This window comes from Hyperolius riggenbachi, chromosome 4 (assembly GCF_040937935.1).
Source record: "Hyperolius riggenbachi isolate aHypRig1 chromosome 4, aHypRig1.pri, whole genome shotgun sequence".
Classification (NCBI taxonomy): Eukaryota; Metazoa; Chordata; class Amphibia; order Anura; family Hyperoliidae; genus Hyperolius; species Hyperolius riggenbachi.
Window position 1 is genome coordinate 454,710,817 of NC_090649.1, and position 12,767 is coordinate 454,723,583.

General features: G+C 46.2%; 1 protein-coding gene across 1 annotated transcript in view; it reads left to right on the forward strand.

Moving 5' to 3' along the window:
* Positions 1–12,767, forward strand: part of PPP1CB (protein phosphatase 1 catalytic subunit beta) — a 116,150-nt gene that overhangs the window by 68,532 nt on the left and 34,851 nt on the right. Inside the window, exon 2 of the mRNA XM_068232752.1 lies at positions 10,092–10,223. Within this exon, the coding sequence (XP_068088853.1) occupies positions 10,092–10,223 (132 nt within the window). The remainder of the gene's footprint in view (positions 1–10,091; positions 10,224–12,767) is intronic.

The following is a 12,767-nucleotide window of genomic DNA, read 5'->3' on the forward strand; positions in this document are numbered from 1 at the left end:
GGCGGGGCCGGAGCATCGGTGAGTGGCTGCGCGGGCACAGGATGTCTGCGGGGGACCATTAGAAGCCCCTGGTAGCGTCAACTCATTTTCCCCTGTCCCATCCCCCCCCCCCCCCCCCCCCTACAGTGTCCCTTTAAAGGAAACTTCTTATGAGATAAAGACTGGGCTTACTGACCTCATGATTGCGCAGCTGTCATAGTCAGGGCTGCGGAGTCGAAGCATTTTTGGGTACCTGGAGTCGGGGGGGGGGGGGGGGGGGAGTTTCAATAAACTGAGGAGTTGGATGATTTTTGTAGCTATCATAGCTATCCTCTGCCATTGAGTAGCTGCCCCAGTAGGAGTATGTAGGTCAGGTGTTCTGTCTGTTATGCTCGAAGTACCTACATGCTCGTTGCTCATAGCTGCCTCAACCTTCTACAGCCAAAAGTTTGTTTATTTTTAAAAGGGATTACAACAATTGCACTTGAGCTATGTACACAGTACAGTGTATCGCAGTGTAAGGCTAGTTTGGGGGGGGGGGGGGGGGGGGGGGGTTGGTTAAGGATATTTAACTTAGCTGCATGTCTATGGGTTATGGGGGTGCCCAGAGAAAACTGTACATGCAATAGGAGATATCTGCGGGGGGCCACACGTGGGAGAGGTCTTCTGTGGGGGCCCCATGTAGAATCTGCACTTTGTCACTTTGTGGTGTACTTAAACCAGGGGGATGCTTGTATTTGGCTCTGCAGTTGTCCTGAAATTGTGCAGAGGTGGTTTGCTGTGGTGAGGATGTTGGCATTATTTTAATTTTATGGTTTGCTCATTTTCACATGCTGAATTCTGCTCCTGTTTATGAGCCCCAGAGAGCTGCTGTACTTCTCTGGCTGCGCCTCAGTTTCCTCACGCAGCCGGCCAGGTGAGGCTGCCATTCTCCGGAAGGATGCGTGCTTACCGTGTGTGTAATAATGTTCAGCCGCTTAGTTGCTATGTGACTGGCTTTGCTGATTGTTTCATGAATAGCTGATTGTATTGACTGAAGCCTGCCGTGCCCAACTCCCATCATACCTTGTAGGGGAATACACAGCTCTGTGCTGGAGCTATAGGCATGCTGTGGATATACAGGAGATCTTTGTTTGGAAGAGCTGCATAGAAGGTGCTCTGAGTCATGAAAGGAGTCACTAGATGAGGCCACAGTCTGTGTGTAATTTGGAAAGGGATAGATTGGAGGAGAGCTGAGTAGTGACATCACCACTTGATGCTCCTCACACTCTTGTAATAAATACATGTAAAGCAACCTAGCCATGACTTGATCACATCTTTTATATACTGGTTAAAGGATATCTGAGGCAACACTATACATCTATACTCACCTGGGACTTCTAGTGTGTCTGTGTCGCAGCTCTGGCCTTCTCCCAGATCCCCCTTTGTAAATGAATCAATGCGTTCCTGTACAGGATGGTACCTCCCTGTATGTGCTAATCTGCGGTTACCACCAATAAATTTCCAACTGCTGCAAGCTAGTAGCTCACAGAGAGGACCCCGCAGATGGCTGTAGGCAGCCGTACTTACGAGAGCCCAGTGCACATACAGATGCCAAGGCAAAAACGCTCATGTGCACTTGCCATAGTGATGCCGTTGCTAAGGTAACAACACTTGTGCACTAGCCTCTCGTGGTAGCACAGTTTGTCTTTTTTTTTGTTTTGTTTTGCTTTTTTTTAAACCAACCGCTAACCTGCAACTTATCTCATAGGGTCAGGCGCTACACACCTTAGGAATTTTTTTTAAAGGGCACCTGATGTAAAAATACAAAAATGTTGCTGATCTCCACAGTGGGGTGCCTTGATAGTCCACAAGTTTCCCAGATCCTTCAACCGGCTACTATTCCAACACAAAGGACCCTCTATTCCTATTTTAGTCAGCATAAGTCAAGATTTCCTCTGGCTGCAAGCGGCAATGGACCGATGCGTCTGGACTGGGCATGTGTAAGGTCCATGTGTACCCAGCTAAAAAAAAAAAAAAAAAAAAAAAAAAAGGGTGCACTGATGGGAAAAGCTGTGTGCTAGTGGCTTTGTTCTATAGGGCATGCATAGACCTTACTCACATACAGCCTGTCCAGAATGCGCTCCTCCATGGCTGGGAGTGCAGTCAGATGATAAAGAGGGTACTTGTGCTGAAGCGGTGGGCTGTCAGAAGATCCAGCAAGACTCTGGACCATCCAGAGGCTCCAAACTACTGAGACAAGCATCAGAGACCATCTAATGTTTATACCATGGCATAGCCTAATATGCCACTTGTAGACTACTTCACACTCCCAAGATTGTTCTTCTCTAAATATTATAATAGTCGGCTGACTGTTCGTTTCTATGTGGATTGCAGCCCTGGAGAGGGATGAAGACCTCTTTCTAGAAAGTAGACTCACCCAGAACGTGTGTGTGTGTGTGTGTGTGTGTGTGTGTGTGTGTGTGTGTGTGTGTGTGTGTGTGTGTGTGTGTGTTCTGATTCCTGTGACCTCAGTATGAGAACAAAATGGCCGCAGTCTCGCCAGGTGCCTTATTTGACCTTTTTTCTGTACAGGATGTTGTTGTTGTTCTGTTGGTTTTCACTCTTCCTGGTATGTAAAGGAACACACACCGGTAGTTCAGCCAGTTTCTTGGCCAGTGAAAGGTTTAATTATCTGGCTGGAAGTTTTATTGTTCTTGGCCCAGCCTTTTCTCTTTATTTTGCTCTGTCACATGGCTCTAACCTCAGGTCTCGCTGTTCCAAGGTATACGACATGCACCACCTGAGAAGCGTGTTTGTCATCATATTCAACACTCCAGAACTAAAGAACATCTTGTTTACCGCATTCATAGCCTTGGTCATGTTGAGTTACAAAGTAACAACTGACAGTCTCTTTCTCTCCCTTCTAAGTATTTCGTTGAATTCCTCCAGACACCCACTTTATTTTTTGTTAAATTATTTGATGAACTGTCTCCTGAGAGGAGATGCTCACTGGATTGCACTCCACCCAGGAGTACTTATTAGCTAAGGTTTAGTAGATCCTAAAGAACTTGCATGGGAATTGTTAGCCTGCTGCAAGAGTGTAGTATTCTGCAAAGGGGACTTCTGGGAGCATGGTGGGCATCTATGTAAGGGGCCTTTTAGATGGACGGCCACCTCGTTTAGCACCAGTATGATGCGTATGGAATCATTCATCAGTGCATTTATCATTGATTGCTGTCAGTTGTGCAAGCGCCATGGTTGATTGAATGTTCTGAGATGCTGCTTGTAGCCTCTAGCGCCATTGGCGTTCTCAGTTCTGTATCCCCTAGGCCTAGGGGGCTCAAAATGTGACAACGGGAACCAATGCATTAGCTAAACAATATGCCTTTCTTAAAAGTTGTATGTTTTTGGAAGCATCATGAGTGACGGATTGGCCATGCTGATGTAAAACTATGCTTTCCTTATTACCTGTTCAGCCAGGGAGCTGGCAAAACCCGCTGATACAGAGTTCCAAAGCAACTTTCTGCTGTTCCACATTGTTAGAGGACTTCTGCTACATTTTGCTCTGAGTGGGACTAGTGCTGACCAGGAAGTAGGCATTTGATCCATGTTGGGTCACCCATCTAGTGAAATTTCACAATTACGATTCTGATCATAATTTCAATTTTAGAGTCTATGGGCATGAGTTCTATTTTCGTGAAATTATAGACCAGAATTACGATTACATGAAAAAAAGTTAAAATCTGAAAATTCGCATTATAATTCTAAAATATGCTGCAAAATTAAAGCTCATTACTACCAATCAGCCTACAATTTGCATGCTTGCTAGATGGAATTAACTCCTTGACCATGTCTGTTATTTTTATTATAAAAATCTTATTTTCATCTGCTAGGTTATGAGAACATGATCTGGACATGGGAAAACCTCTCAGAAGTTTGATTTATTGGTCATGGTGTCAAATACACAAGCACACCATTGTAAAGAAATCAATGTCAAGCAGTCCCCTTACACAGTTCAGGAAGAGGGCTTATTCAGTGGGACGTTGCGTTTTAATGCACAGTTAGTCACAACGCAACATTACAACGCAACGCAAAAAAGTAGTAACTCACATTAATGCTGTTACCGTTGCAGACAGTAAATCATACAGGCAATGAAAAGTATGCTTTCCTCTACCTGGTAATGTGTACGTTTAGAGGTAACGCACTGTAAGCAGTGTTACCATAACTCTACACGTTACAATGTGACACTAACGTCTCATTGTGAACGGCCCATAGGATTAGCATTGCAGTGCAGTAAGCTGCGTTATAAGACTTTATATTTACTTTAGTCCCACTGTGAATGAGGCCTGAGAGCTGCCCCATTGATTGCAATGAATGGAGCCAAAATAAACCAGACAGCATGGTGGGTGGATGTACATTATAGTACAATAAGTGGCCACAGTGTGAGTGCACCCTTGCAGTGACCTTGTGTAGCAAAGGAGACGGTGATAACATACACGTTACCATCCGGTGTGCTCAAAAGCAAGAAATAAGATCGCAAGTTAGTTCTTTATACATTAACTTGAGCACACCTTTGCTTCAAAGTGATACTGAAGAGGGTTAAAAAAAAAAAAAAAAAAAAAAAAAAAAAAAAAAAAAGCTCCCCTATGGAGAGGAAAGGGAATGGATCCTACAGAGCCTTTCTGGTCCTCTTTGTTCCCTCCTTCCATGAGGCTGTGGAGCAGGTACAAAAATCATCCGACTCCTCAGTTGAAACCTCCTCTGACTCCAGGTACTCAAAATGGCTCCGACTCCATTGTCTCCACAGCCCCATTCATTGCTTTCACACCCATTAAAGTTATTTGATCAACTGGTTGAATACGCATTTGGAAGGTATCAGAGGCACTGGTGTCCCCAAACGCTTCCGGTGATTGGTATCTCCCCATTGGGGTGCTGGTTCACGCTTGCGTATGCGCAGTGCCCAGCCACACATCTTGGGAAGTGCTTGGGGACTCGAGTACTCCTGTTGCCTTCTAAGGGCTCCGGAAGGCAGGGCTGTGGAGTCGGAGTCGTGGAGTCGGGCAATTTTGGGTGCCTGGAGTCGGAGTCGGGAAAAAATGCACCGACTCCGACTCCTTATGAATTTGTAACTGTAATTAAAATAGAAAATATGATAAAATGTTCTATTTCTCAGATAATAGTCATGAAAAATAATGTATATATACAGTGTATATATACAGTAATAGCTGTGCTTAGTCCACAAAAATGAAATAAACCAATCAAAATTAGTTACTTGTGCTCCTTTAATAAAGCAGTCCCCATATTTTTAAGGTCAGATATACATATCTGATTGTGACTGTTTATATGATGTGTACACAGGAATCTTTTATATACTAAATAACATCTATGCTGTAAGAATAAAGCCTGATGTGTAGCTGTGTCACTAATAGAGATGATCAACAAGATGGAAATAATTCTGCATTGATGCTGATTTATGCAAATGTATGCACTCCCTTTGCTGATGAAATCAAATAATTTGATATGTTGTTAAAATTTGGTTTGGTGACTACAAATTAAAGGGTAACTGAGACGGATGAAAAGTAAAGTTTTATACATACCTGGGGCTTCCTCCAGCCCCCTTCAGGCTAATCAGTCCCTCGCTGTCCTCCACCACCCGGATCTTCTGCTATGAGTCCTGGTAATTCAGCCAGTCAGCGCTGTCCGGCCGCATGCCGCTCCCACAGCCAGGAACATTCTGCACCTGCGCAATAGTGCTGCACAGGTGTAGTATGCTCCTGGCGGCGGAGTGTGCATGCGCACTACGCCTGACTGGCTAGAGTACCTGGACTCAAAGCAGAGGATCCAGGTGGCGGATGAGGACAACGAGGGACTGATTACCCTGAAGGCGGCTGGAGGAAGCCCCAGGTATGTATAAAACTTTAATTTCATCTGTCTCAGGTTTACTTTGTTACACAGTAGTACTATACTCTACATATGCACTCCCCACAGAGCTGCAGGGAATCCACTGAGAATGCTGTGCACATTGAACACAGAGGTGTTGTCTGTTTACAATCTCCTCATTCCCCTGCAGAGTACCTGCACATCATTCTTACATGTACCCACACTTACATTGCCTAGGGCCTGATAGATGTTCTTTGTTCCGGTTTGTACCTTTTACAAGTACTCTTACCAAGGACTAGTTTTAGTCTAAAGGGAATAAATATAGTAGTCTACATATCCTTCTCACTTCAGTTGTCTTGTAAAATTCCTAAGCGTTGGCAGTTAAGAGACGAATTTCATGTTACATACTTTTAATCAACAAAATTGTAATATGCAAATTAGAGGAGTCTGAGTCGGTGGAATCCTAAACTAAGGAGTCGGAGTCGGATTTTTGGACCGACTCCACAGCCCTGCCGAGAGGTGCCAAATTTGAGCAGGGAAATCAAGGACACTGTGAGAGGACCAGGAATGCTCTGAGATCTAGAGCCTTCCCTCTCCATAGGAGAGTACTTTTTTTTTTTTTTTTTTTCCAGGGCACTACAGATATGTTTCCTTTATTACCTGGTTCCTGAAATCTGTGCCATGTTTGTGTTCTGTTATTCCTACCAGAGCATAGATATCAGCCCTGCCACGCGGTATCGTCACTCTCGCCAGTTCACGTCATTGCACACGCTTGCTTGGCCAGAGTTTTCCAGTACGCAAATGGTTAAACCGACATGTTGCGTTGTTACTGCCGCTGACTCTATTGCACCTTAATCTGGTATGGGGTATATTCCATTGGTTAGCTTGGCACATGCTGGTTCCAGGACTCAGAAGCCCCGCACAGTGTGGTAATACCGGTGGTGGAGACCTCTGTGCCGCTCTCCACATCTCGCCTGTGTGATCTGTAGCTTTGGGTGGCTGCCAGGCTTTTCCATTCTGATGAAAGATGGCTGGCTAAAAATAGTACGCTGGCCGCTGCTGTGTGAGGGGGGGGGGGTGCTCGTCCCAGAGCGGCTGGCACTCTCCTCAGTGCTGGGCTGTGATTCTCATTGTCAGCTAAAGCCACTGTGCTTAGTAGTGCTGTGGCATTCCAAACAGCCAAGACTTTCAGCTTCTTTCTCCCTTCCAAACGTCAATGAGAGACGGAAAGCTGTGGCCAACCACACAAAGAAAGGAGTCTGTGAATTAGCCGTGCTGGCATCTGTCAGGCTGGCTGGTGAATGCAGATGGAGGTGTTTGGTGGCACCAAGACTTGTAGAGCAGAGTTCACCTCCTAAACAATGCTGGTCATTTATAATTCTTCCCTTCCAGCAGCCGTGCCTCTCCGTAGCACAGTGATGTGGTTTATAGCCTGCTGTATAAATAAGAGGTGTTTGTTACATTTGGCAGCACTGCTTGTGTCACACACCCATATGCAGGTACCAGGATACCATGCGGAGGGCTGGGGACTCCCTGGAGGCCAATCTGCAGAAAGCGTCTCCTTCACTTTTCCAAGGAACACACCCTACTCTTTTCTCATTGTTCGCCTTAAAGGGAACCCAAGGTGAGAGGCATATGGAGGAGGTGGACAGATTTTCTTTTAAACAATGCACATTGCCTGGCTTTCCTCCACTTCCTCTAAAGCCCCGTACTTTATTTGTTACAGCTGATCCAAATCCTGCAATAAACATGCAGTGTTTACTTCCTCCTTTCATGGAAGCAGACAAATGGCTAACATCCTGTGTTTACAAATTAGTTGCTCTGCTGGGGTTCCTGAGCTGAAATCGCAGTGCTTACTAGAAACAGATGAGGGGGGGATTAGACAGGCTAAACTCTGTAAATACTTAGGGGGAATTTCTCTGGTTTTTCTTCTGTCCTGTGCAACATTTCAGGTCCACTTTAATATTTTAAGCCACAGACCCTCCACAAGCATGCAGATCGTGTGTTTCTGACTCAAGTGTGACAGGATTAGCTAGCTGCATTCTTGTTTCAGGTGTGTGATTAAGACACTACTGCAGCCAGAAAGATGAAGACTGCCAGGCAACTGGTATTGTTTAAAAGGAAATAAATATGGCAGCCTCCATATGTCTGTCACCGTTCTCACACAACCCTAATCTGTGCACTTTGCTGGCTGCATAGAATCATTTGCCATGGCTGTTTTTATGCATGTAAAAATGTATGAAGAGGTCATTATTTTCTTTGGTTTGCAGTCTGGCTTTTTCACAGTGCACTGCTATAGAAAGTTAAAGCACATCAGTTTTTTTCAGCATATAATGTAAAAAAGGCGTAGTGTTTTAGCGATTCTTTGGGAACAGGGGGGTGGTGCAGGTAAAGGTATGGATCGATGCGTGATAGCTGTGCAGACTGTGCACTGTGCATGGTGAGACAGAATAGGAAGTAGTGTTAGATTTCCGGAGAACGTGCAGGCTGGTCAGTGCAGTTGTTGAGAGCAGATCACGGGCTTGAATATATAGACATGGATTTGTTTCATATTTATGGGGAATTGTTGGGTTATCCCTGTTTGTTTCAATCCTTTTTTTGTTGATATGGACCTGTGGACTTCATGGAACTTCATTTTTGTGGAGATGGAATGTCTAGCAGCAGTGCTAAAGGTGCCCATTTGTTACTCAGTTTGCAGCATTGATAGCCTGCAGATTCGATCATAATGATCTGGCAGGGGTCAATGCCGCAGTGTGACTACCTGATCTGTTTCAACCAATTTCTTTCCGCAATCTATTAAAACGATCATTCCAGCATGCTGATCGCGCAAAAGGGCTCAGGTGAGCGGCCTTATCAGCGTTTGTTTTACCTAGGACTAATGAGCCCCTAGTCACCCACAGGTGTAATGTGCTGAAATCTGTAGTGTGTGGGCAGGCAATAGACCCTTCTCTGATCAGATGCAGTGAGAGAGGGATCTTTCTGATGGTCAATCTGGTGGAGTAATGCACGCCACATTAAAGTGTACCTGTAGTGACAAAAGTGCCACTGGAGAGGGGCGATATTTGCCTTGAGAGGACAAAGCCTTCTGGATTCTAAAGAGTTCTTGTCCTCCTCCAGTGTGGATCCAACACCGGGACCCTCATGCAGGTGCACTAGCGGCTCATCACTCAGGCTGCGGCAGTAATAGCCGAGCCTGATCGGGTCCTCTCTACTGCATAGGCGTGAGCTGTCTGGACCTGCTCAGTAGGAGCGGCCCCTGATCGAGCTCGGCCATTTCAACTGGAGTCTGAGTGGAAAACAATGTAAATATTATTGTGGCTCTGCTTTGAGGGCTGCCAGTGCTGGATCAGCCCATGCAGGAAGACTGGGAAAGCCTCATTAGGATTCCGAGGTTTCCCCTCCTAAGGGAAGTACCCCCAGGGTTGATTGGTTTTCCCTGAATACATTCAACAGAAAAACTGATCAAAAAACGCAGCATGTAGTAAAGATTAAAAATCTGAATTGGAGGTAAAAACTGATTTAAAAAGCAGAATCGGAAATGCATGCAGTGTGCAAGAGGCCTTAAGTCTGGTCTACGCAAGCCAATATTGGCTTCTGAACTACGAACAATCGAAACATTCCAAAAAAATGGACAAACGGACCTAAAACAACCAATTAACAGTTGTTTTCTTGGTCAGTTATCAGTTGATCAGCCCTGCGGATGCACATCGATCAGTCCTGCAGCATAAATGTGTGAGTGACTGATCGATGTAAACAGGAACCCACGGGAGCTTGATTCGAACAAACGATCTGTTAAAGTCATTACACAGCTTGTTTACTTTTCCAACCAATCAGGATATCAGTCAGAGTGATAGATTGGCTGCCGGTTTCCCCTTGGGCCTAACCCAGCCTACCTGATTTGTTTCAGGTTTAATCTTCAGGGATCTTCTGTGGTTTGGGCCTGTAACAGTGCAGATATAGAATGTACAGCATTTCTTCAGATGTCTGTTCATGAGCTACATATAAGGCAACAGACATTTATGAGAACAGGAGGGTGCTTGGAGAACAGTGTAAGTGAGAATGAATAAATCGTATGTGCATTCTAAAGCTATACAGGCAGTCCCTTACTTACAAACAGGTTGCGTTACGGGAGTTTGTAAGTTGAGTCCTGTGATACACATGGTAAAACGTGGATAAATAACTTACTTTCGGACAACTGAATTTGTAACTGGAGTTGTAAACTGATTCTGTTTTTTTTTTTTTTTTTTCAGTGCGAGGATGTCGCCCAGGAAAGATCGTCCAGATGACAGAGGCAGAAGTGCGGGGGCTGTGTATAAAATCTCGCGAGATCTTCCTCAGCCAGCCCATCCTGCTGGAACTGGAGGCCCCACTCAAGATTTGTGGTAAGTGCTTTATGGAGTTTTATTATTTTAGCATGGATGCAGATTGCTCTGAAGGCAGGGATGCCACCTTACATATTGAATAAAATTTGCATGTCTGAATAATGTACATTTCCAGTCACAAAAACAAGGCTACACCACTTTCAGTACAGTCAGGCTGATAACACGGAAGCAGGAGATTTGGGCGCCCGCTTGAGGTTGGAAGTTTGGGCGCTGCCGTAGTGGATCATTGAGTTATCAGTAAAGAGGGAAAACTTGGGTGCCTGATAAATATCGGTAGTGCACATACCGTATTTTTCGGACCATAAAACGCACTTTTTTTTCCCCCTCCCAAAAGATGGGGAAAATGTTGCTGCGTTTAATGGTCCAAATGTGGCCTCACAGCCTCCCCTAAAATTAATCCCTGGCAGTCTAGTGGTCCCCCCCCCCCCTGCACAGCAGCTGCAGCATGATGGTGTCACCCTGTGGGTGCAGTGACGGCGGCAATTTCCCCTGTTCCTCCGATCCCTCCCTCCCCCGCGTGCGTCGCCTGCAGCTATTTGTCACTCACCCTGCTCCATCGCGGGTGCAGTGACAGCTGCAATGTCCCTAGTGATCCGATCCCTTCCTCCCTCCCGTGCGCGGTGGCTTCCGCTGATTATCACTCAGCCTGCTCCATCGGGTGCAGTGATGGCGGCAATTTCCACGGTTCCTCCGATCCCTTCCTCCCGCCTGTGCGAGTCGGCTGCAGTCTTTACTCAATCTGGCGTGTCCCGGGAACCGTCTCTTCTCCCCATACTTCGGAAGGCATGCTTCCATACTATAGCTTTAAGGGTCCCTCGCGTGAGGACCTCATCAAGCAAGGCCCCTTTGCTACAGTATTGAACCATGCCTTCCGAAGTATGGAGAGAAGAGCGGTCTTCCCTCAATCTGGCGTGTCCCGGGAGCCGGCTCTTCTCTCCATACTTCGGAAGGCATGGTTCCATACTGTAGCAAAGGGGCCTTGCTTGATGAGGTCCTCACGCGAGGGACCCTTAAAGCTACAGTATGGAACCATGCCTTCTGACATATGGAGAGAAGAGCCGGCTCCCGGGACACGCCAGATTGAGGGAAGACAACAGGCAGCAGCCGACTCGCATAGCAAGGAGGAAGGGATCGGAGGAACCAGGGAAATTGCCGCTGTCACTGCACCCGATGAAGCAGGGTAAGTGATAATCAGCGGCAGCCACCGCGCACGGGAGGAAGGGATTGGATCGGATCACTGATGACCTTGCCACTGTCACTGCACCCACTGTGGAACAGGGTGAGTGACAAATAGCTGCAGGCGATGCGCACGAGAGGGAGGCATCGGATCACTGGGGACATTGCCACTGTCACTGCACCCACAATGGAAAGAGAGTGGGATGCAGGTATTAGCATTGTCACTGCAGCTGTCACCACTCTCGCAATGGAGCATGCTGGGTGACTTTAACATGCTGCCGTCACTGTGCACCAGGGGTGGAAGGTATCTGGCATCGCCTGGGGATGTTGTAGCTGTCAGCACTCCCAGGATGGAAATGCTAGGTGACAGTAGTTCCCTTTAGTTTAGCTTCCATTGTTGGTTTCCCTGCTGTTGTAGTGTAGTTTAACATAGCTGGGGGGAAGGGGGGCAGCAGGGATTAGTGTTGTGTTGTGTAGTGTAGGGAAGTGTAATGTAGCTGGTGGGAGGGTGAAGCAGCAGGGATTAGTGTAGTGAAGTGTAGTGTAGTTGGGGGTGGGCAGCAGTTAGTGTAGTGCAGTTGAAGGAAAAGGTCTACAAGATGCCCGACCCATAGACTCATCAGGTTTGGTATATATATATATATATATATATATATATATATAGATTTTTTTTTTCATGATTTTTGCCCTTTAAACCTAGTGCGTCTTATAGTCCGAAAAATACAGTATTTCCCCTTCTTAACGACCATTCAGTGGACCCCTATGGCAGCACCCAAAATGAAGGTTTTTGCGGGTTGCATGTCATTGTTTCAAAAGCGCAGCAGACATGTCCTATGCTATGTTCTCAGAGGCCTACCAATGGTTTGCATAGCTGTTTATAGAGCAGGTCCGAGAGTCTTTCTGCCCTCCTACCTGTCTTCACACATCTCCCCTGTGCAGAGCGAGGAGCCTGAGCTGGTTTTGCTGCACCATACACCCGTCTAATCCCCCTATCTAGATGTTAAAGGAGCCGCCCACAGGCTTGGGGGGGGGGGGGGGGTCACCAAGGACACTCCCATTGACAGGATTTGTTTTGGAAACTGGCTAAGGGCCGGTTCACATTTGTTTTAAAAACGTATCCGTGTACTGTTTAATAAAAAAGCCGCTTCAGTGCAACATTGAGCAGGTTATTAGGAAGCAGCCATTGGAAGGAGTCGCTTTTAATACTTTTATACAACTTTTGTCACGCTTCCATTGCGTCTGCCTGGGGTTCCAGCTTTAACCGTGTTGCTAGGATAGATCTAGAGAGGAGGTTGATGCGAGCTCAGCTTGTCTTTGTAGCATAGGTCACCTATAAATAGACTGTAGTGGCGTTTCCGAAATGGTGAG